The sequence below is a fragment of the Daktulosphaira vitifoliae genome, unplaced genomic scaffold, assembly GCF_025091365.1.
Source record: "Daktulosphaira vitifoliae isolate Bord-2020 unplaced genomic scaffold, ASM2509136v1 Scaffold_1, whole genome shotgun sequence".
In the NCBI taxonomy this organism is placed as follows: Eukaryota; Metazoa; Arthropoda; class Insecta; order Hemiptera; family Phylloxeridae; genus Daktulosphaira; species Daktulosphaira vitifoliae.
Genome location: NW_026099572.1, coordinates 15,001,746 through 15,027,781, shown reverse-complemented (window position 1 = coordinate 15,027,781; position 26,036 = coordinate 15,001,746). Strand labels below are relative to the sequence as shown.

Below are 26,036 nucleotides of genomic sequence, written 5' to 3'. Positions count from 1 at the left end.
ATATTTAACTTTATAATGCTATAACTTATTGAAAAGTTTATGGATCCACACAATTTTTTTATGAGAAATAATTTTTTTTAATAAACCCTTTTTCATTCGACATACTTTATCTTAATCGAGATATTAAGGAACCAGCAAATCAAGTAGCTTTTGGAATAAAACACCAATTTTTTTAAAATTAAACACTATCTAAAGATTTGCATCGAAGCGTTTATTTTTGATAGTGATTTTAATCACTGTCAGATATCATTATACTTGATCCAACTATACCACGTCACAACTGTGCCGCGACCCCCCTGTGCTGGGTTTTTTGTTTATTACAATAGTTTAAACAAATTACAATTATAGTCCTATTTTTTTTCAATAACATAATTAGACTATATTTTTATTAAAGTATTATAATACTGTATATTTTTGATATTCAACATAATAAAAAAAAAAGGGGTAGCAAAGTGGGGTCGCGGCACAGTATGGACGTGGCATAGTTAGGACAAGTATAGATATCTGACAGTGATTAAAATCACTATCATAAAAAACTCTTCGATGCAAATCTGTAGATAGTGTTTAATTTTAAAAAATTGATGGATTATTCCAAAAGCTACATGATCTCCAATTTCCTTATTTATATCTTGATTACATGTTTTATGATTTATAAGTGTAATACATTAATAAGTGTATATATATATAATAGGGTGGTTCTTAAAATTAATGTAGTAAAATTTAAAAATTATACAATCTCAATTAGTTTCAATACTTATAAAAATGAGGTACGCAATGTTTCAGGTAAATCAGAAAAGATTAACCCGTGTCATAAAAGGCCTAAAGTTTGAAAACTCAAAAATTTTGGATAACCATACATTTTTCATTGTTTTTTTAGTTCAGCGCGTTAAATAATGTATTCACAACAAAGTTGTAAGAACAAATGTTGTTTAAAATAATATTTTACACAAATTATTTTCTGAACAATCTTTTGATTTACTTATTATTAATGTATAAAAAATCAATATACATATAATGTTGTTGTTGAAAACTCACAAAATAAAGTGAATGTTAGTTGTAGTTTTTCAACTAGTGGTAATAATTTTCGTAATTTATCATAACAGCAATGTATAATCTTGAATAAACTTTTTTCAAACCATCAAGTCACAATTTATTACAAGAATGAATAAAAAGACGATAAAGTCTTAATCAAAACCCATTACTAATATTTGTCCTAACTATACATTTTTCAGGTTATTGTTTTCATTAGTTCTATTGCGCCCGTATGATCATTTTTAGATCGTATACATTTTAGTGTTTACAATAATTTTGATATTTTAACATTTTTTGAATACATATTAAAATGGCTTCACGGATAACTTTACGAAAAGATACATTTATATTTTTGATTGGTTTCCCGTCAAACCAAATTATTGATAGTAAATTACCGTCAATAAAACAAGTACTATCGGTTTTTTTTTTAATATTCGTCATGTTAACCTGAGCTTACTTGAGAGCTCTAAACTGACAATAAAAGAGGTAAGTATTTTTTGGCAAAAAGCGCGTATACCTATCAGTGCTGAACAGTATTGCATAAATAAACTTCAAAAATATTACGATGAATAGAGAAATTTACAAAAACTGCAATACAGAAAATCTGACACTCAAGCAAAAAAAAAAAATGAAGAATTTAGTTCATTCAAGATTATTTCAAAAGCAACCATAACTCTTATTCCCTTAATTTTGTTCCAATTTATAATTATAATATATGAATACATAATAATCATAGTAATTCAATTTAGTATGAAATTGATATTCAATAATATTGTAAATTTTACGGAGATATTATAAAAATGAAAAGGAGTTGTATATTCATATACTTTTAACGCATATAAAAATTTAGAGGGATTGATTTAATACTTTTTAATAAAAAAATTTTGTTACTTATGAATAAATACACTAGACTACAAGAAACTTTCATCAGAAAAAAAAATATCCTTTTCTAAATCAACTTTTCACGATATTTTCAAATGTGCAATTAAACTTTTTCTATTACTTCTCAGTTTTAATATTATTTCTTATTATTAAATAATAAGTATTTACATTAAAAAAAAAAAATAATTAAGAACAAAAAAGAATTGTTTTAAATTAATACTGATTTTGATTATTAATATGTTGAAAATAAGGAAAATTATATATTTAACCTATTTTTTTAATCGATAAAGTTGATTTTTGTGAATAATTATATTAAAAAAAATGAATTTATTTTACCATAAATTTTATCTCAATTGGCAAGTTTGAAATTGACAGTATTAAATAGAAAATTTTATGAGAATTAAAAAAATTGTATCGTTAAGATTAATATGCAGTTAGGAAGTTTTATAAATACTATTTATCGTAAATTTATCAGAATAGATAAATATTTTTTTGCATTTTTATCGTAATAGATAACTTAAAAGTAATAGTAATCATTTCTTAATAACTTTTGGTGTTTAGAAAGATTCTGCCAGTGAAATATGAACTGAATTAATTTTAATTATTTACTTTAACTAAAATAACCAATAAAACATCGAAACTAAAAAAACACATCATAGTAAAATTAATATCTTCTCCACTTCGCATCGAAGCTAAAAAAGTGGTTAAAAAGATCTACTCAATTGAGCGTATAATAAAATTTGATTATAATTGTAAAAATCCATTGTTAATTCAGGAGAAACTAACAATCATTTTTTTTAGAGATAATTTATATAGCAACATGTTACCAACAAATTTGGAATATTATAGTCTAGTAGTAGCACACACAAATAGAGTAAAAAAATTATTAAATTACAAAGTAAAATTATTTAATTTTGTATTTGAAACCTATCATATCAAATTATCACATCAAACTTGATTCATCAATAAATATTTTGAAAACATTAGAAATTAATGATTGTAATTGTCTGTATGGAGAACATGAAATAAGTAACTGTTTAATTGATAAATTAGAATTTTTTTTCAATTTTTGAGGGTAATATCTTCAACTAGATACGAATTGTAGTCATTTGACGTATCGTTGAAAAAAGTAGGTCAAGTTAGAGCAGAGAAAATAAATGATAGTCACAAAAAAATATCTTCTCAGCATTGCTTCGAAACTAAAACATAAAATATAGTAAAATAATTTTAATAAGAATAAAAAACTTCTTCTCGCGAGTGGCGACTACAGTGATGAGATCCTTGATGTTTATTGAAGTTATTGAATCTAAATGAGATATAAATCAAAGCAGTTGAAAATTTATTCTAACTAAGCTAATTCAAATTTCAAAGTTATTTTTCTCGACTTCAAAAAGCAAAAAAATTGAAATAAGTTTAACTTTCTATGCTATATTAATTTTTTATTATATATAATATTTATGAAAATCTGTACTACCCTTGTCAGGTATTTTAAAATAAAATAAAATACAAAACCCTGAATTTTAACACAAACATACCATATTTTTGAATACAGTAGTCATTTTTACCATGAAGACAAATCCAGAGGTCAATTTTTTTTTTCAAATTAAAGTATATTACATAAGCTTTAATTTAAGATATATATAAAAGTGTCAGTATTTCCGGAATACTTTCAATAATTAAATTAAAAATGTCCTAGTTCCAATACGCATGTTTAAAGTTTTGACCCCCCTTATATAAAGGGGTATGATCCGATTTACAAAAAAAGCGTGTCAGATGCAAGGGGTATATAAAAATTTATTATAAAAAAATAATAATATTGATCCATACATTTTTCTAAAGTTGTAGCAATATAAATTTAATAATATAAAATCGACAATTTTTTTACTGAAATCGTATGTTTTTCTTTAACTTTGATGTCCGTTTTCACCACGAAGACAAGTCCAGTGGTCAAATTTTTTTTTTTCAAAATAAAGTATATTTCATAAGCTTTAATTTAAGGTATATATAAAAGTGTCAGTATTTCCGTGACATTTTTAAAAGTTAATTTTTTGTAAAAAAGTTAACATTTTGAAACCCTATCTGTGGGCCGGTAAAGCGTCAAATGTTCACAAAAATATATAAAATGATAGTTAAATACCTAAGATATCTATGCTACCTTGTTGTTAAGAACTCCATATGTATGTTTGACGGGGATTCTAAATCTCGCTTCAATTTTTTTTTAAATTAGAACACTATAAAATCATTATAAAAAAATACAAATTGATTTGTTTTTATCGATTTTCAAAAATGTATTCATATTATTTTAGTTCGAGTGTCATTAAAAAAAAAAGATACTTCGAGTGTTATTTATTTTGATATAAATTATAATTATACAACTTGGACATATACATTATAAGGTATAATATACAATTAAAAAACAATGAATCATTTATAAATCAAGAAATATAAAAATAATAAATGCAAAAATTAATATTCTGAACAGAATTACTATTTTAAGAAAATACAAACAGTTAAAAATTTAACCTTGTATTACGAAAATAGAAAAAAATTAAAGCATTGCAAATAATTATTGACAATGTACAGTATTCATTCTAACAACAATTTCAAAAATCTTACTTTACTCGTTGTATGGCCAATAATCAAGCATATAATGAGGATTATAAGTTGATATATAATCAAAGGATTTTTTTGATTTGATATCATATTCATCATTTTTATCGTTTAGATTCTTTAAGTTAAATTGTGTAACATTATCTTCTACATTTTGCACATCTTTATAATACCCTATTTCAATATTATTCTTATCATTCGTACTAATATTCCATATTTCAGAATGTGATTCAGTATTACAAATACGATCTAAAAGAAATAAAATGACAATTTAAAAATGCAAAAATTATAAATATTTGCTTTATTCAATAAGATGATAGTGATTATTAAATTAAAATTTTCATCTGCTCTTTTTAGATTTGATTTAAAATGGAAAACCAAGAGAGAAATTTATATTGTTAAACCTCTTAAACTAAATTTATTTAGTTTGTAAAAGCCACATGTCAAAAAATTATTGAAAAATTATTAAATAATAAATCAATACATACCAATTCAATTTTTTATAAGTAACACATTAATATTAAACAATATGTAATATTAGTATTATATTGAACGAATAATATTTTAAATATTTCAGTCAATTCTTATTTTCGTAAATTAATGTTAAAGAATATTCTAAGAAAGTTTTAAAGTTATTAAAATTATAAATCTTTGAAACAAATAATTAATAAAGCTTTAATAAATTATTTCGCACATATTAAAATGTGTAATTGATATTTTCATATAAGCCCGAAGACGAAGCATTACATCATCGGTTTTTTGTTCATTACATAAATACAGAATTTTATATTGTATATAAAGTATACAATATTAAAAAAAAAATAGTTTTTATCTTACCTATAATTTTGAAATCAATAAATTTCTTAAAACATAATACATGAAAAGGTCGAATATTAAGATTTGTTACTATAAAATTAAAATATTCATTCCATTTTTTCAAATCGATCATATATATTTCTACTTTTTGAATGATATTATCTAATTGATTTTTAATCTCATCAGCATTATTTTCAGTAATATTTTTATTAGTGAGAATTATATTTCTTGAGAAGTACAATTTGCTTTTAATGAAGAAATTCGTAAGTACTTTAATTAATTTATTATTATGTAAAATATTAATTTCGGATAACTCTTTGTTTATAACATAATTATTTAAAGCCAAATTAAATTTATTTAAGATGTTGTTTAGCAATTCTATAGGATTATTTTTGAACACGGAGAAAGACATGAATTCTATTAAAATTTTTATTATTTTTTGACCAATATCAATAAAATTTTTTTTTAACCAAAACTTCACATTATCTGAATTTTCTGAAGATGCAACTTTAATTAATGTTAAATAGTTGCGAATAAGAATAGCTATTGGTCTAAAAGTAGCCCCAATTACCATCTTTATGTATGGTAAAACATCCTTAGAATTAAAATCATATTTCATATACTCAAATATATCTTGTATAGTTAAGCGAGTACCATTAGTACATTTAACGTTAAGTGGAGTGAATCGAAGTAGATTTAATTCTATTCGTTCACTATTTTGTAAGGTCATTATATCGTAAAACAAAAAAAGTTTTGGATGAAATTTTTCGTATAAATTCCTTTCTATTGCAAATTTAAGTTTCGTCATTATTTTACCCTTTAGTTCATTATTTATTTTTATTAGATCAGTAGTATTATATTCATTTTCACTGATTGGTGGATTGCAACTTACCATATTTTCATTAAACGGTATATTATGACAGAATATATTTATATAATATATTAGTTGTTCTTTAACCGCAAAATGTATAATCTTATAGCCTTCTAATAATTTTTGAGCATCATTTTTTTCATCATCATCAATTTTAGCAATCATATTTAATGAACCAGAAATATTATTTAAGTACATATTTACCGTGATTAAAGTATAAGGAAAATTTTTAGAATTATTGTATATCAAGTCCTCCAAAAGTATCATAATTACTTTACCATGTGTTTGAAGTGCTTTGCCATAGTTCATAAGATTTTCTATTGTTAAATAGTCTTTATTTTTTTCAAATTGTAACAAAAATCTTTCATTATGGTTAAAAAAGTTTAAAAAATAACGAGAACGCGTACAATTTAGGTAATGTGTTATATGACATAAACTTACTTTAATGGTTATCATTAACATGAAAAGTAAAAAATATTTCATTGTGCAACTTATTTATGTTAGTTTTATTCCCTGATGATTTTAATTTGAAAAAAATAGATACACTAGTTGTAAAATGTATTTTGTGCGTTATTTTTATTAATTTTGTTGTACCATATTTGTAAATTAATCATTGGTAGGAAAGAATTAATCCTTATTTAGATGTACGTGTTCATCATTCAAAATATTTATTTAATTGTTGACTTAAATATTGTAACTATACAGAGTGATTGGATTGACATAGGAAAACCTGTCTCACGTAATATTATTAAAAATACAAGTTTTATAAACAATTTTTTTTTTTAATTATTATGAATCTTTGATGAACTTTTTCACAAGAAAAATTAATTTCATATCTTCATCTCTTATACTTAGAACTTGTATTAATTTCAGATTTTCAAATGGCAACCCATATTATTTTTCTTATTGTTCATAAATAATCATAAAAAAAGAATATTTAGAAAAAAAAAGAATAAAAAATTATGAATTTTAAACAAGATATTTGATGAAAAAATTCAACATGGTCATATTATTATTTTATATTATAATAACAATAAGAGCTACTGATTTATGTGTCAACGCACGTAGACAGAATAACAAAGATTAGCTTGGTATTTTTGTTTATAAAACTGATAGCGCTTATCGATTTATGACCTATAACGTTCAGGTCTATTATAATTTTTTCTTAATAAAACCTAAACTTTAGAGAGCTGTGGAGCTCTTAATATTAAATTAAATAAAATATTTTTTATACAAAACATTTTTTTTATTAAACTAAATCTAATGGTGTAAAAAGAAATAGGGTTGCCTTTGAAAAAATAAAATTGATAAAAGTTTTAAGCATAAGGGATAGTGGTAAAAATTAAAATTTTATTATAAAACACCTCATCAAAGATCCATCATGATTAAAAAAAAAATTGTTTATAACACTTGTATTTTTAAAAATATTACGTGAGACATATTTAGACGATCACTCTGTATACTAAAAGTTAATTTATAATACATAAAACGGTAATTTTAGATTTCTCAAATACTAAGTTTTTCTATGAATAATTTTATTTAAAATATAAAAGAAAGTAAATTATTTCACCAAATTACAATATTTATCATACTTTAGCTACTTTTATTTATGTAATTTTAAAATAGTATTTAATACATTACAAAATTGCTTTTACGTTTTTTTAATTAAGGCTTTGCAGTTATACTACAAATATAATTTAAAATAGATTATATCAATAATAAAGTTATTATTCAAACTTTACATGTTACAAAGAATGGTCATAATATATATATCAAGCAGATTTGCTCCTATTTCATTAAAAAAAAAACTTTCTACACTTAGTAGATATTTGGAGAAAAATAAAAAATTAAACAAATTTTTTATCTTTTGTTTAAAAACCATTGAAATTAATAAAAATTGAAATTACTAAATATGATTAATAACCAATAAATCGGATATATTCTAATTAATATATTGGACTAATATTGAATATTCGATATTTCTCATCACTATAATGTTATATGAGGAACATTCATTTTATTGGACAATTATGTTTTAAAAAATTGGCTGTTAACTAATATAAATTTGATTTGTTTTTATAACTTTTCTTAAATTATTACATCATATTTAGTAAGAGTTGTACAAAAATTCAGTTCCATCAAGTTTAACCGAATTTTTGCATCTTTAAAATTCAGTGTGAGTGTCATTGAAAATAATAAAGATATTTCGAGTATTATTTATTTTGATACATCTTAAAATTTTTAAAACTTGAGCATATTGTATTTTATAGTATAAAATATCAAAAGCAATTTCTCAATATATTAACAGTTTTTAAATTAGTAATATGATTATCGTATTAAACGGTTCACCTTTTAATGCTTAAAATGGAAAAAAATTAAAGCTTTGTAAATAAGTATAGACAATGTACAGTATTCATTCTAACAACAATTTCAAAAATCTCACGTTACTCCTTGTATGGCCAATAATCAATCATATAAAGAGGTTTATAAATTGATTGGTGTTCATTGGAGTCAGCTGTATCGATATAATTTTCATCTTTTAGATCCTTTAAGTTAAATTGTGTAACATTATCTTTTACATTTTGCACATCTTTATAATACCCTATTTCAATATTATTCTTATCATTCGTACTAATATTGTATATTTCAGAATGTGATCTAGTATTACAAATTCGATCTAAAAAAAATAAAATGACGATTCAAAAGTGCAAAAATTACAAATATTTGTTTTAATCAACAAGATGATAGTGATTTCTAAATTAAAATTTTCAACTACTTTAATTTATATTTAAATATTTACTTTAATTTATAATCAGATTTGAATTAAAATTGAAAACAAAGTGAGAAATTTGACAGTTGAACTTATTATAACTAAATAAATTTAGTTTGTATATGGCCTATTAAAAAAAAAATGTTAATAATTGAAAACTTTATATTTTATAAAGTACATTTGTATGTTGTCGGTTAATATTCCATTGAATAATCTACTCACCACAAATTTTTTCATCGAAATATATAGAATTGGAAATATTTAATAAAATAATATGTCTTTTATTTAAACCATAGAAGGCAATAAAAATATAAAATATGTAACATGAGTATTACATAATTGTTGAACAAATTCTGTACTACATATAATATTATATATTAAGCAATTGTAATATTCACAAATTTTTATAAAAGAATATCCAAAGAAAGTTTTAGAATTAAAAAAATATGCATCCTTAAAAAAAATACAATTAATAAAAAATTTAAATATCACTTTAAATATTTTTAATTGTGAAATTGATATTTTAAAGCTATATAATTCATTGTTTCAAATAATATTGTTTAATCAGTTTTTTTATACTTATATTTAAATTATCTACACGATTGGATTGAAGAGATTTTATGATAGTGATTTTAATTACTGTCAAATATCATTTATACTTGTCCCAATTTTGCCACATCCTCATTGTGCTACTTTTTTTTTTTTTATTAGTTGTCATTGTTAATACCAGGGTGAGAAATAATATCTCTATTACTTGACGATTAATAAGAAAGGATTTTTGTATTTAAATTTATACAGAAAGAAGACTTTGGTTGTTGGCTCACATAAAATTAAGTTTATACAAATAACAATAAACAATTCAGTATAAAATGACAAATTTTATAATCAAAACATCCGTGTGGTATAACAACAATAAAAATAATGTGCCAATAATTAACACAATTGTAACAGTACCTGCCAAACTCACCAATCAGATTTTTGTATACAATTATTATATGCCAATGTTCATAGGTAAATATTTTAATCTAATGATTCGCAATTGAAAGTATTATAATCCGTGCAATTTAAATAAAATAATAGAAAACGTCATCTGTACGGCTTACAAAAAAAAAATCAACTGTCTGATAAACAAAAGAAAAAATGATACTAAAACTTATTACTAAACAAAAATACATATCATACAGTTATCGGCCAGCATTGATAACCGACCTATGACGCCAAACAACAGGGAGAGAAAGAGTAGATGAGTAGACAGAAACAATAAGCGCGCGCTATTTATGATTTGCATGCGGCGCGAACAGTCATATTGTTGGAATACTTTATTTAACTATATATAATAGGCCCCATGAAAACAGAACACAATTAAAGTGTTTATTAAATGCATAGCAGAATATAATGTTTATAAATAATAGACTGTAATGAAATAAAAATACATATTAATTACCTAAAACTTTAATGTCAATAAAATTTTTATAACTTGTAATACTATAAGACCGGATATCAAAACAATTTATAATAAAATTAAAATATTCATTCCATTTTTTCAAATCATTTATGTATATTTTTACTTTTTGAATAATTTTATCTAATTGATTTTTAATCTCATCAGCATTATTTTCAGTAATATCTTTGTTAGTTAGAACTATATCACTTGTAAAGTACAGTTTACTTTTAATGAAGAAATTTGAAAGTTCTTTACATAATGTATTATTACGTTGTATATCTATTTTGGATAACTCTTTATTATCATTATAATTATTTAAGGACAACATAAATCCTTTTAAGATTATGTTTTTCAAATATGACCGTTTATAATCGTACATAGAAAGAGATATAACATCCGTTAAATAATTCTTTATTTTTTTACCCATTTTAATTAGTGTTTGTTTTAACCAAAACTTCACATTATCTGAATTTTCTGAAGATGCAACTTTAATTAATGTAAATAGTTGCGAACAAGAATAGCTATTGGTCGAAACGTAGCCCCAATTACTATCTTTATGTATGCTAAAACATTCTTGGGATAAAAATCATATTTCATATATTCAAATAAATCTTGTATAGTTAAATGAGTATCATTAGAGCATTTAATGTTAAGTGGAGTGAATCGGAGAAGATTTAATTCTATGTGTTGACTATTATCTATTTTTATAATATTATTTTTGTTAGTTAGAATTTGTAAGGTCATAATATCATAAAACAAAATATTTTTTGGATGAAAACTTTTGAATGAATTACTTTTATATGCTAACTGAAACTTGGTCAATATTTTTCCCTTAAGATCGTTATTTATATTCATTAGATTAGTAGTATTATATTCCTTCTGGGCAATTGATGGATTGCAACTAACCATATTGTCATAAAATGGTATTTTAAAACAATATCCATTTATGTAATTTGTTAGTTGTTCTTTAACTGCAAGATGTATAATCTTATAGCCTTCTAATAATTTTTGAGCATCATTTTTTTCATCATCAATTTTTGTAATCATATTTAAAGAGCCAGAAATGTTATTTAAGTACATATTTACCATAATTAAGGCAACAGAAAATTTTTTAGAATTTTTGTTTAACAAGTCCTCCAAAAATATCATAATTACTTCACTATGTGTTTGAAGTGCATTGCCATAGTTCGTAAGATTTTCTATTGTTAAATGTTTTCTATTTTTTTCCAATTGTAATAAAAATCTTTCATTATGGTTAAAAAAATTTAGAAAATAACGTGAATACGAGCACTTTAAGTAATGTGATAAATAACATAAACTTACTTTAAAGGTTATCATTAACATGAAAAGTAAAAAGTATTTCATTTTGCAATTTATTTATGTTAGGTTGATTTTCTAATGGTTTTAATTTGAAAAATATTGATACACTAGCTGTAAATTTTATTTTGAGTATTATTTTTATGAATTTTGTTATACCATATTTGATTAATTTTTCATTGGAAGGAAATAATTAATATTTATTTAAATGTACGTGTTCATCATTCAACATACTTACTTAATTGTTAACTTTATTATTGTATCTATATACGAAAATTTAATTATAATAATGAAAATGGTATTTTTAGTTCTCTCAAATACTTAATTTCTATGAAATTTATTTATGAATTTTTTTTATAAATTTTTATTTAAAATGTAAAACGAAGTAAATTGTTTCACCAAATTACAATATTAATTATATTTTAGCTATTGTTATTTATATTATTTTAAAATACTATTTAATGCATTATTAAATTGCTTATACGCTTTAACGTCGATGCGAAGCTGAGAAGGTATTAATTTTACTATGATGTGATTTTTATTTTTTTTTGTGTCTATTACCACTTTTTCTCAGCTCTCACCGAAACGATTTTTTTCGAAGATACGTCATTAGATCATAAATCGTATCTAGTCGAAGGCATTACCCTTAAAAATTGAAAAAATTCCCTTTGTTCCTAGTAAATATGAAGTATAGATACAGTATATTATATTATATTATAGTATAGTATATTATAGTATCCATACATGAAAAATGTATAGATCAATATCATTTTTTTTTCATAGATGCATGATATTTTTACCTATAGTTTGGTATATTTTTTTTTATAAATCTGACCCTTTACCTGCCCATAGGGGGGGATTTAAAATAACAATTTTTTCAACTTAAATTTTGAATGTGTTCTGTATACTCTGACACTTTTATACATATCTTAAATTAAAGATAATGTAATATACTTTATTATGAAAAAAAAAAAAATTCGGACTTTATTTTATCTTCACGATGAAAATAGATACCAAATGCTATTTTTATGTGAAATTTCTCGATTTTATATTTTACATTTTTAGCATTATTATGCTTTAACTTATTGAAAAGTGTATGGATCAATAATATTTTTTTATGTAAATACTATTTATATACCTCTTTTATTTGACTTAATTTTTTTTAAATAAAACCATTTCCCTTTATACAGAGTGTTCAGTAAGTCAGGAAACGGGTTTCTATTGTTCTCATTGTTTGTAACAATGAGAACAATAGAAACCCGTTTCCTGAATTACTGAACACCCTGTATAATATCAATTAGTTCCAATACTTATAAAAATGAGATACGCAATGTTTCAGGTAAATCAGAAAAGATTAACCCGTGTCATAAAAGGCCTAAAGTTTGAAAACTCAAAAATTTTGGATAACCATACATTTTTCATTGTTTTTTTAGTTCAGCGCGTTAAATAATGTATTCACAACAAAGTTGTAAGAACAAATGTTGTTTAAAATAATATTTTACACAAATTATTTTCTGAACAATTTTTTGATTTACATATTGTTTATATATAAAAAGTCAATATATATAATTTTGTTTTTAAAAACTCACAAAATAATGTGAATTCAATGCTAATTTTATAATACGAAAAATTTTTTTTAAAAAATTTACAAAAACACAACAAACATAAAAACTAAAAATTAATTATTCAACTAATTATCTAAAAGAGTACTCTTTTTGAAATCTGGATATTTATTGCGGTAATCATTTATTACTTGAAGCAAATATTGTTTTTGTTTTTCATCGTTTGTTATTTTTGTATTAAACTCCTCCATTAGTTTAACACCCTTTTCAGCTATATCATTTACTACATTAATGCTATTAATATGGTCTATTGATATCTTGAAATTTTCATCAGTGCTCCATAATGATGGGCCAACGATCAGAAAACTTAGTATCTATATTAAAACGTTTGAAAAATTGCATTGATTTTCCACAAATAAAATCTTCAAGATTTTTATTTAATATTCCAGTAGCTTCTATTGTATTTAATAAATATTTTTTTGGTACATCATCATCTGTATGGATTTTTAGAGCAGCTATAATTTTTCTCTTTGTATCAAATGGAGCATTAGTATCAAAAAGTGATAATACCGTATTCTATGGCAATAGATACCACAAATGACCACACATTTTTTTAACTGTAACTTCTGATATATTTTTATCTATTGACTGATAATTTACCAATCTTTTAAACAATTTAAATCTTGGAATGGTGCATTAGAAGCAAGTGGTGCATTAAACCAAGTTCTTACGTATAATATAATAATAAATATACAAATATTAGCTATTGACATTTCTTCTTTTTAGGTTATATTAAATTGGTTTCGGAATATAAATATTTTTAAGCAATATAAAGCTTATGCCATCCATCTAGCAGTATGGATAGCTCCCGGAACTCTAAAGGAAACTCCACCAAGAAAAATAATTGTTAGTTCTAAAAACTCTCTGTAATCTTCTCTGGGTTGTTTGATAAGCAAATAGTTATTTACGAAGATAGTTACATCAGTACATACATCATTTAATGTTTTTTTTACAATGTCGTTCATTATACCTGGCTCAAATTTGTTAGTATCTATATTTCTTCAATTTTGTTGAAACCGTTTAAATATTGGTACATCAGGACCAGATGTTACACTTAATTTAACTTCAAAAACACATTTTAATACTAGCTCGTAGATGTGGTGTCAACATGGTAAGTACAAAATATTACGTTCTAAGTAATTTTCTAATAACACGCAAGTACCTTTCAATCTACCCATATTTGAAGCCGTAGTATCACAGAAAAAAGCCTGTACATTTTCTGTAGTACACAAATCAATAAGTTTATGAAAAATAGCATCAGTCTGATCAACCCCTGTTCCCATATCAATTGCTGGAACTCCTAGTAATTGACTCATACCATTGCATAAAGCTATAATGGGAAGTCGATCAACACTTTTTTGTCCTGTTAATGAAGGTAAAAGTTTACCATCTCAATGAATGACAACGGAATCTTTAATAGTTACCAAATAATTATTACGGATTTTTTCAGCGCGTTCTTTATGGAAACGTATGAGTGAGTATCGAATTGAAGATCTATTTATAATTAATTTTTCAACGTCCACACCTAATACCTCTGCTGTTGAAATTAATATATGAACTGCATCTCTATCACTAATTTTGCATTTATCGAGCGCAGCTGCAAGTTTTGGCGTAATAAATTCAATTATTCCTCTAGTTGGTTGTTAAACGTACATTTTAGACGGTCCAGGCTTGTTAAAATTATCTTCAGCAACGTTAGACTCTGATGATGAGCACATTTCTACTTGCCCATCTAAAATACATACTTAATTATTAAATAATAATTCTAAAATAACATTAAACTTACTCAATGACTCTATCTCGTCATAACTTCTTTTACGTCGTTTTTCGGACATCTTTAACCTTTCATTGGTTCTTATTTATTTTTGTGCAATATTCAAATCAACTCCTAACATAATACCAGGACGTCCTTTTTGTCTTTACATTAATAAAAAATCTCTATCTTCTTGTAATGATCTTAAATTAAGGGCATCAACTTGAGCAATGTCAAACAAATCATTTAGTTTTTAACGAAATTCTTCATTTTTTTTATGTCAGATTTTCTGTATTGCATATATTAGTAATGGGTTTTGATTAAGACTTTATCGTCTTTTCGACATCGTCATTTTTGTATTAAATTGTGACTTGATTGTTTGAAAATAGTTTATTCAAGATTATACATTGCTGTTATTATAAATTACGAAAATTACCACTAGTTGAAAAACTAAAACTAACATTCACTTTATTTTGTGAGTTTTCAACAACAACATTATATGTATATTGATTTTTTATACATTAATAATAAGTAAATCAAAAGATTGTTCAGAAAATAATTTGTGTAAAATATTATTTTAAACAACATTTGTTCTTACAACTTTGTTGTGAATACATTATTTAACGCGCTGAACTAAAAAAACAATGAAAAATGTATGGTTATCCAAAATTTTTGAGTTTTCAAACTTTAGGCCTTTTATGACACGGGTTAATCTTTTCTGATTTACCTGAAACATTGCGTAACTCATTTTTATAAGTATTGAAACTAATTGAGATTGTATAATTTTTAAATTTTACTACATTAATTTTAAGAACCATCCTATTATATATATATATATACACTTATTAATGTATTACACTTATAAATCATAAAACATGTAATCAAGATATAAATAAGGAAATTGGAGATCATGTAGCTTTTGGAATAATCCATAAATTTTTTAAAATTAAACACTATCTACAGATTTGCATCAAAGCGTTTTTTATGATAGTGATTTTAATCACTGTCAGATATCATTATACTTGACCCAACTATGCCACATCCTCACTGTGCTAGGTTTTTTCAACTACAATAAAAATATAAAAGAATATAGATTATTTCAATATTAAAGTTATCACCGAAATTATTTTATTAGCTTGTCAAATTGTCATTTATAATTTTTTTTTTTTAATCAAAACGACGACACAGCAGATAATATTGTATATACTAAGTGTTATTGAAAAAAATTGATATGTCAAATAATACTTATTTTGATATTACTTTCAACTATGAAACTTGAACATCAAATTGATCTGTAGACATATTTTATCAATATTATCTTTGTGCATTTTGAGTAAATAAAAAAATGGATCAGTTTTATTGCCCCTATTTCCCGAACATAACATGTTACAAAGGGAGGTTTTAAAATAAATATCAAGCAGATTTGAACCTATTACATTTAAAAATCAATTCTCAACATTTAGTAGATATTTGTAGAAAAATAAAATGTATAACAAATTTTTATCCTTTATTTAAACACCATTGAAATTAATAAAAATAGAAATTACAAATTATGATTTATAATCATTATATCGAACAGATAGTGTTCTTCATATATCAAATTAACTGTGATTTTCGTAATTAATATAAAAAAAAATAATAAAAGTTAGAAGAATATCTTAAGAAAGTTTCAGAGATATTGAAAATATGAATCCTTAAAAATCCTTATTAATAAAATTTTAGCTTGGATGCGTAGCTGAGAAGTTATTTATTTTACCAAGATATATTACCAACCAAGATTTATTGTTTTATTTTTATATAAATTCTTTGATATACATTTTAGTGGAGAATTGTTTTCAAAACTATACATAAATTTAATATTCAACATACAAAAAATATTACGTATATATTTATAAAATAATTAAAGCAACAAACAAACAATGCCTAAATAACATATTATATCTGATAGATATAAAAAATATCAAATATTTAACAAGCAATAATTATTTTGAAAATAGAATGAATACATATATATATTTTTTTACGAATGATTACAAAATTGCAAAATTAATTTTCGTTGATGGCAAAGGACACAAAAATCTTTTTTTTGGTCGAAAAGAACCATTTGTTGTTTGAACGTCGGCTCTCCGTCATTCACGGTTACTCTATTTATGACACAGTGTCCACTTCAAAGAAGGAACATTGACGTCCTTGAAAAGCAAAATGGCGCTTACTTTTATCTTAGTTCCGTTCTCACAAGCCCATTACGTTCTCTCCTGTAACTGCGCTAAATAGTAACGACTACAGCGCTTTCGTAAATATTAAGAGTATTGAGAAACACATCTCCAGCAAATTAAACGGTCACTAGATATGTTCGTTTGTTCCAGTTCAGGTAGGGTAGTTAGAGAATTACCAATGAGGAAATGACCAGGAGTGAGAGGAGACAAATCACTTGAATCAGAGGATATAAATGTTAATGGGCGACTATTTAACCATGCTAACGTCCGCGTAGTACAGTAAGTAGCTCTTCATAAAATAAATGGACATTACTCAAGACTCTACGCAATTAATATTTTATAGATTTTACTCCAGCCTCACACAGACTCCAAAAGTGTGATAACCGCGATAGAATAAACTTTCATTCCACTCCGTTTTCAGACAACATGTTATTAGTTTTCTTTTCCGTTTGATATAACTCTTACCACTCTTTAAGTTGACAATTTGACCCGATAAAATTTGATATGTTAAAAGAGTACAAAGTTTTACTTTTTCCGCGTCAGGTGAATTTTTCCTCAATCCTGTTTTTTAACAAAAATTGACCACAGAAATCTATATCTGTGACAAGAAAAGCTTTATCCGAAGACAGGCGATTTCTTGATAGATCGCCTGTAAACGGTTGCACCACTTGAGGTTAGTGACGAAAATAAACAACACAACTATTAACGGTAAAACGTGCGTGATTTCGATCGCTAATAGGCTAATAATTGTTTCGAACGGATGCTGATAACTTTTGTGGCCACTACGCATTAACTTGAAATGTTCCTCCCATTTTGATATACTTGGCCATTCTTTTTCATTCAACTAAAGCTATTTAGGCTCATGCCACCATACTGACATGTTTTCTAATTCAGATATGTGACATCCACGAGAGATTATGTCTGCTGGATTATCTTTGTCGTTAACGTGATACCAGTCTGACACAATACAACCTTTTAATCGGACCAGTAAAATTTTTTGTTCATCGGTTACAATAACTTAGGAATGATTTTGTCACCTAGGCGTACAAGTAATAAGGCAGCACACAATTCTAATCTCGGTAGAGATAGTTGCTCTATACGGACCACTTTACTTTTAGCGCTAATTAAATTAATGAAATTAATGGCATACTCGTCGTAACACCTAAGATTTAAACAACAATCATTAACATTTATACATGCATCCGCAAAACCATGAACTTAAATGTTTTCCATTCTATTTTTTTTGTAATTTGTCGTGGTATTTTTAACGTTTCTGAAATTATTTTTTTTATATTAAGTAAGAGATGAACAAAATTTGAGTTCCGACAGGTTTAACCGAATTTTTTGATCATTAGAGTAAAGTTTTAGTGTCAATGAAAAAAGGTGATATTTATTTTGATAAAACATACAGTTATAAAACTTTAAAATATTATATTCAATTAAGTATAACATACAAAAATAAGTATTGAAAATGTACAGTATTCATTCTAATAACAATTTCAAACATCTCACTTTACGCATTGTATGGCCAATAATCAATCATATAAAACGGTTTATAATTTGATTTATATTCAAAGGATTCCTTTGAATCAATATCAATATTATCAATTTCATCTTTTAGATCCTTTAAGTTAAATTGTGTAGCATCATCTTCTACATTTTGCACATCTTTATAATATCCTATTTCAATATTATTTTTATCATTCGCACTAATATTGCATATTTCAGAATGTGATTCAGTATTACAAATACGATCTAAAAGAAATAAAATGACAATTTAAAAGTGCAAATATTACAAATATTTACTTTATTCAACAAGATGATAGTGATTATTAAATTAAAATTTTCATCTGTTTATATTTTTTCTTAATTAATAATTTTCAACAATTAGGACGAAAATTTACCCATTTAAATTGTTTAAAACTAAGATATAAGAACATTTGCATTTTTTCGGTTTTTATCAAATAATGCACTTACCATAAATTCATTCATCAAAATTTATAGAATAAGAGAAATTATAAATGTATAATAAAATATTTATGTCCTTTGTTTTAACCACAGAATGTAATAAAAATATAAAATATGTATCATAAGCATTATGTTGAACAAATACTGTACTCCATATATTGTCGTACGTCGGTAGTGCCCCAACGTAGATACAAAGGTTTATTAAAGTTTTATGTATATATATATATATAGACGACGAGTTCGTCGTCCGAGCTCTTCTCGAGTCCTCCCGTTGGATAAACTGATCAGCCCCAATCTCTCTAATTAGTGGACTACTAAAGGGGTAGAGTTTAGACCCGTCAGCACAGTCTAGCTCAAAAGTAGCAGACTGAAGGGTGGCTCCTTGTCAGCCACCAGCACAACTACCTTTTTACTATACCCACTAAAGGACGGTTAAGCCCAAACACTAGCCAGCTCGTACACTAATTATTAAGATTGACTAAAGGACCAGCAGTCCAACCTAGACTCTAGTCGCACACACACACACACACACACAATTTCGAGATCACCGTGAAAATAAAATATTTGCGCTAAGTCCAGATTTTTAAATAGCTATTTTATTTACGAAAAGTATTAAACACAAAAGTCAAATATAATATAATAATTTAACACAAAAATTAATTAAATCTTACAAAAAGTATATAGTTATTCTCACGTCAACAACCTAACCCGCAACTCGACGTTTCTTCGACAAAAACGTCCAGTCTCGTCTCGCTCAGTAACGTCCCCCTATCCTCTTCATGTTTCCCTTTTATATTCTTTTTCCCACCATTATTAATTTGCTTACCCTGCATTTCCCTTTTATATGGAATTATTTTATTGCTTAAGAGTTCAAAAATTGCTTACTACTATTGTAAGGCTTATATTATACTAAAATCGACGTAATTCAATACTTCCTCATATAATTACTACAATATCAATTAATTTTCTTTATAATAAAATTTGAATTAAAATTGAAAACAAAGAGAGATATTTATATAGTTAAACTTATTAAATTAAATAAATTTAGTTTGTAAGAGGCCCATAGCAAAATAAATTGAAAAATTATATAAAAAAGATTAGAATCAAATTTCACCTAAATGTTTAAAATTATAACATAAAGTAAATTTGAATGTTAAAAAATATAAGCCATCAGATATTCCACTAACCGCCAAAATGTAATTTTTAGAAATTAATGTTAAAGAATATTCTAAGAAAGTTTTAGAATTATTAAAAATATAATCTTTAAAACAAATAATTAATAAATCTTTTGTAAATTATTTCGCACATTTAGAAGTGTGTAATTGATATTTTCATATGGCAAATTTCTTTGTTTCAATTAGTAATGTTTCATTCTAAACCCGAAGACGACGCAATGCATCATCGGTTTTTTGTTAAATACATAAAGTTTATATTGTATATAAATTATACAATGTATTGAAAAAAACTAGATTTTATCTTACCTAAAATCTTAAAAACAATAAAATTCTTATAACTTGAAACATTAAAAGATCGGATCCTAAATTTTTTTACAATAAAATTAAAATATTCATTCCATTTTTTCAAATCGTTCATATATATTTCAACTTTTTGAATGATTTGATCTAATTGATTTTTAATCTCATCAGCATTATTTTCAGTAATATTTTTATTAGTTAGAACTATATCTCTTGTAAAGTATAATCTGCTCTTAATGAACAAATTCGATAGTGTTTTAATTAATTCATTATTACATTTAATATCAATTTCGGATAACTTATATTTTTCAATATAATTACTTAAGGCCAACATAAATCCATTTAAGATTATGTTTTGTAGATATGACCGTTTATAATCGTACATGGAGAGAGAAATAACATCCATTAAGTAATTCATAATTTTTTGACCCATTTTAATTAGTGTTGGCTTTATCCAATATATTACACCATGTGAATATTCTGAAGATGCAACCTGAATTAAGGTTAAAAAGTTGCGAATAAGAATAGCTATTGGTCGAAACGTAGCCCCAATTACCATTCTTATGTATGCAATAACATCTTTGGAATTAAAATCATATTTTATATACTCAAATATATCTTGTATAGTTAAATAAGTACCATTAGTGCATTTAATGTTAAGTGGAGTGAATCGGAGTAGATTTAATTCTATTCGTTCACTATTTTGTAAGGTCATTATATCGTAAAACAAAATATTTTTTGGATGAAAACTTTCGTATGAATTTATTTCTAATGTTAACTCATAGTTGGTTAATATTTTATCCTTGATTTCATTATTTATATTAATTAAATTAGTAGTAGTATATTCATCAATTGGAATATTACAAAAATCTATGTAATCATTAAATATTATGTTTTTACAATATCCATTTATGTAATTTGTTAGTTGTTCTTTAACTGCAAGATGTATAATCTTATAGCCTTCTAATAAATTTTGAGCATCATTTTTTTCACCATCAATTTTTGTAATCATATTTAAAGAGCCAGAAATGTTATTTAAATACATATTCACTGTGATCAAAGTAAAAGGAAATCGTTTTGCATTATTGTTTATCAAGTCCTCCAAAAATATCATAATTACTTTACTATGTGTTTGAAGTGCATTGCCATAGTTCATAAGATTTTTTATAGTTAAATTTTCTTTGTTTTTTTCCAATTGTAACAAAAATCTTTCATTATGGCTAAAAAAATTTAGAAAATAACGAGATTGCGAGCACTTTAAGTCATGTATTAAATGACATAAACTTATTTTAAAGGTTATCATTAACATGAAAAGTAAAAAGTATTTCATTTTGCAATTTATTTATGTTAGGTTGATTTTCTAATGGTTTAAATTTGAAAAATATTGATACACTAGCTGTAAATTTTATTTTGAGTATTATTTTTATGAATTTTGTTGTACCATATTTGATAAATTATTCATTGGAAGGAAATAATTAATGTTTATTTAAATGTACTTGTTTATCATTCAACATATTTACATAATTGTTGACGTTATTATTGTATCTATATACGAAAAGTTAATTTATAATACTGAAAACGGTATTTTTAGATATCACAAATATAAAATAATTAATATAATAATATTGAATATTAAAAAATGGAATATTAAATTTGAAAGTTTAAATAAAACATTGTAAATGTTGTAAAACTATTGTCCCATGAATTGGATTTCTTTAAATATTTGAAGACCAGATGCTTTAACTAAACTCCCAATTAAATATGAAGTGTAAATATTTATAAATAAATTCGATTCATTCCTTATAACTTCGTAATTCTTTTGATATCTACTATTACGGCTAATGAATTATATATTAAATTTAATAATAAATATTTGGCTTCTACAAGAATCTGACTAGACATTAATTTTACTATGACGTGTTTACCCTATGTGCACACGTTGACTTTAACATCTATGCGAATANCCCTATGTGCATACGTTGACTTTAACATCTATGCGAATACAATTATTGATGAAAATACGACATAACAATAAGAGATCTATGTGATATCTAAATAAAAATTTTGAAATCGCCCAAACGTAACTACAATTACTAATTTACGATCTATGTTTGTGACCTCGCATAGTTTTCATAATCTTGTTTAGGTCCCAAACGCGAAGTCTAATTATATTATATAAAAATAGATATTAAATAAATTTTCACACGAAGTCACTATAAAGTTGCAGAGAGGTCACGATTGAGATCTAAATATTGTCCTTATCAAAGATGACCGACGACACGTGTAAGTATGACTGACGCCAGACTTCCGTGACTTTTTACTGTATTCGCTTTATAACGCGTCTTAAACAAGTACTCTTTCAACCATCACTTTTTCTCGGCGCACTTATGAGTAATCATCTTTTTTGAAAATTATGGAGAGCTCAAATTTTAAACAGGTAAATAGTAAAATTTACTCTTAATTCTTTTAAAACCTTAGTCAACTATTCATCCTAGTAAAGATCACCATTCTCAAATTTACAAGTACAGCACTTGATTTATACATAAAGTCTATTAGCATACAGAGCGTATATGGAATGTAGGGGAACTTGCATAAATTTAAAACTTCCGAACAAATTTTGGTCAAATTGCCCTAATTTAATGTAAATACTCCAGGACCTAATGACCTTCAAGTACTTTGTGTACTTTAATACAAGATGTGAAATAACTTTCGGAAGTTAAATGAGAACCTATTATTTTTTGTTATTATTAAACAGAAAATGGTCTAAATAAATAAAATTATGACTAGTCGATAACCAGTTTTATATTCTTAATTTTTGAGATATTAGCATTTAAAGATTTATTAAAGTTGAGGAGCGGGGTAGTATTTAGCGACTTCTAGTTTTACCATGACGCATAGTTAACAAATTTTCCATGTTGAGTTGCCCACTCATCTATAACTAAAAAAGTAATAATACAATACAGATTATCCACTGGTCAACTTCAATTTGACCATTTCCCAATAAAAAATAATTGGTCCCCATTTAACTTTCGCAATTTACCCCTAACATAAACCCTTAAAAATAATTTTATTTTATAATAAATACAATATTTAGTATGATTTATAAAAATAAATCAAATTTTAATCTGTAATTTTGTCAAAAAATTCAACGAAAAAATGGGGGCAAGTATACTTAATAAATCAAACTGTTTATAATGTATATATACATAATACTTAATATATTATTTATTACATAAATTAATGTAATATGATTACTTTTATATCTACATTTGTGAAAAAATGTTATATTAGAGATTTAACTTTCCAATAAATATATTATCTGATTAAATAATCTTTAATTAGCTAGGTTAAATGTATTTCTTAGTTCTATATTTTATACTGTGTTTCATTTTATTAAGTGGGTTATTGTATTTTTTGCGCCGGAAAATAAATATTCCATTGTACCAGTTAAATGGATTATTTACTGTGGAAAAATATGTTTTTGTAAGTGGCCAAAAAAAGGAAATATCAATAACATGATAAAAGATTTTATTGAGCCAGAGAATGATTGGCCCACATACCCCATCACGGTAGTATCTCAGTATTTCGGTAAGTTTTGTATTATCTTTTAAAAATTTAAGTTAATTTATATTTATGCTTTCTTCAAGATGATTATTCTGAAGCTTCTATGAAAGAAAAAGAAATATTTACATCTTCAGACACTACACCAACCAAGAAAAAAAGGACCAAACAAAGTGTAGCAATTAGTGATTGCCCTAATGGTAAGTTTACAACCTAACTTTGTAGGATAGTTTTATTTCTTATTCTTGAACAATATATTAAGATTTTCTTAAGTGGTTTTGAATGCATACAGAAACATTAATACTTTACTAGTATTAATATTACTAAAATTTTATCAAGGTAATATGTTAGTGTTTTTTTTTAGATCCTGAAAGTGTTCCATTCAAAATCTGTAAACCATCAATTACCAATATAATATCAAGTTAGTATAAACATCATTTTTAAATAAGTTCTCGGTTAATACTATTTTTGAAACTATTTATTTTAGATGCTATAGATACATCAATAAGATGTGATGAGGTAGATAATGCACTACAAGAACTTAATACAGAGAATGTAAGCACCTATCAAAATGGTATGTATTCATTACTAAATTAAATACTTTTAATAGTTAAAATTATATTGAAGTCTACTTATTTAGTTTTTTTTTTAATATAATTATTAGGTTGTAAGTTATTTACTTTTTTAGTGAAAATATTTAGTTAATTTTATCTTTCACTTATTTATACAAGACTAAATAAACAATTTATAGTCTCATTAATTAAGTAAAATGTTATATACATTTTTAGTCTAATAGTAATTTAGTTTTTTTTTTCGTATGTTAGTTAATAGTCCACAAAACTAATTAAACTCAATAATAAATATTATTTAATGACATTGTCATTGCTTTGAGATTTTTAACTTCATCTTAATATATTTTATATTTTTTAGTAACTGAAAACTTCTATAATGTAGACCAATATTCACCATGTGCTCCAGTCATTTCAAACAATTTATCTCAAAAAACTTATGAAATGATAAAAAAAAATTTTGAAATGCATATAACAACACTAGAATATATTAAAAGAATGGATGCTAAATTAGAACTTCTTGAAAAAAAAATCATTGGTAGTCCTGTTCACAACGCATACGACTCAAATTTATTATCATTACTTCCATTCAAAAATAAGGAAAGTGTGGATGCTGCTGACGAAAAACTTAAAACAGATTCTAACTTTGAACGTCAAATGGTAATTTTATTTTTATTTTAATATTAGTTTCCATAATCTTTCAAATGGTTAATGATAATAATAATAATTATTATTATTATGAGTCACATTAGTTGCAAAATCTGCAGATTAAATAATATTCTTTATTGATTTTACTTGTAGAGCAACTATGTGTATCGAGTTGGGGGAACCAGTATTAAAAACTATGTCCAAAGAGTGTTTGCCAAAATTTTTTCTTTAGACATCGCAAGGAAATATTCAATGAAAGGTTGCCGGGGTAATCACAGACTGGATAGCCTAAAAATAATTGATATTATAAAAAGTAAATAGAACTGTAAGATAATTACCATATATTATAGGGTGGATCAAAACATTATTTTACAACAATTATAAAATTCATAGAAATATTATTAGTTACATTAACATAAAATATTAAAGTAAAGGAATAACTTAATGTATTATTTTATACAATACCATTATAAATATATTAT

The 26,036-nt window shown here is 24.6% G+C and overlaps 3 protein-coding genes across 7 annotated transcripts in view; 1 reads left to right on the top strand and 2 right to left on the bottom strand.

The window, feature by feature from the left end:
• Positions 1–26,036, bottom strand: part of LOC126902367 (uncharacterized protein PF3D7_1120600-like) — a 76,406-nt gene that overhangs the window by 39,746 nt on the left and 10,624 nt on the right. The window contains exons 1-3 of one of the 5 annotated variants that reach the window (XR_007703204.1): positions 9,949–10,240; positions 8,561–8,888; positions 4,296–4,773 (exon numbers count right to left, since the gene is read on the bottom strand). Coding sequence is in view for 3 of the 5 variants with exons in the window: in XM_050679548.1 (XP_050535505.1) it covers positions 4,532–4,773; positions 5,362–6,694 (1,575 nt within the window). In the remaining 2 variants the exon portion in view is untranslated. Of the gene's footprint in view, positions 1–4,295; positions 4,774–5,361; positions 7,459–8,560; positions 8,889–9,948; positions 10,241–10,425; positions 11,836–26,036 lie in introns of those variants that run through there. The other 4 variants (XM_050679571.1, XR_007703201.1, XM_050679556.1 and 1 more) reach the window with 4 other exon arrangements.
• On the bottom strand, positions 17,007–22,153 carry LOC126902384 (uncharacterized). The gene is made up of 2 exons (XM_050679589.1): positions 20,783–22,153; positions 17,007–19,088 (listed from the first exon to the last, which is right to left on the bottom strand). Exons 1-2 carry the CDS (start codon positions 22,104–22,106, stop codon positions 18,847–18,849), a joined length of 1,566 nt encoding a protein of 521 aa, XP_050535546.1. The 5' UTR covers positions 22,107–22,153; the 3' UTR covers positions 17,007–18,846.
• Positions 22,742–25,842, top strand: LOC126902649 (uncharacterized; the record flags this gene model as incomplete). The annotated part of the gene is given in 7 exon segments (XM_050680129.1): positions 22,742–23,213; positions 24,175–24,364; positions 24,424–24,537; positions 24,702–24,758; positions 24,825–24,911; positions 25,268–25,566; positions 25,708–25,842. Coding segments are annotated over 7 exon segments (906 nt in total), but the record flags the coding sequence as incomplete, so codon positions are not given.

Bases quoted from the DNA above. Each gene is read 5' to 3' on its own strand.
- LOC126902384 (XM_050679589.1), bottom strand. From the start codon at position 22,106: ATGAAATACTTTTTACTTTTCATGTTAATGATAACCTTTAAAATAAGT. The intron at 19,089-20,782 runs GTAAGATAAAAT...TATTTCTTTTAG, and splicing joins TATTGTTTTTAAGATTTTAG to ATCGTATTTGTAATACTGAA.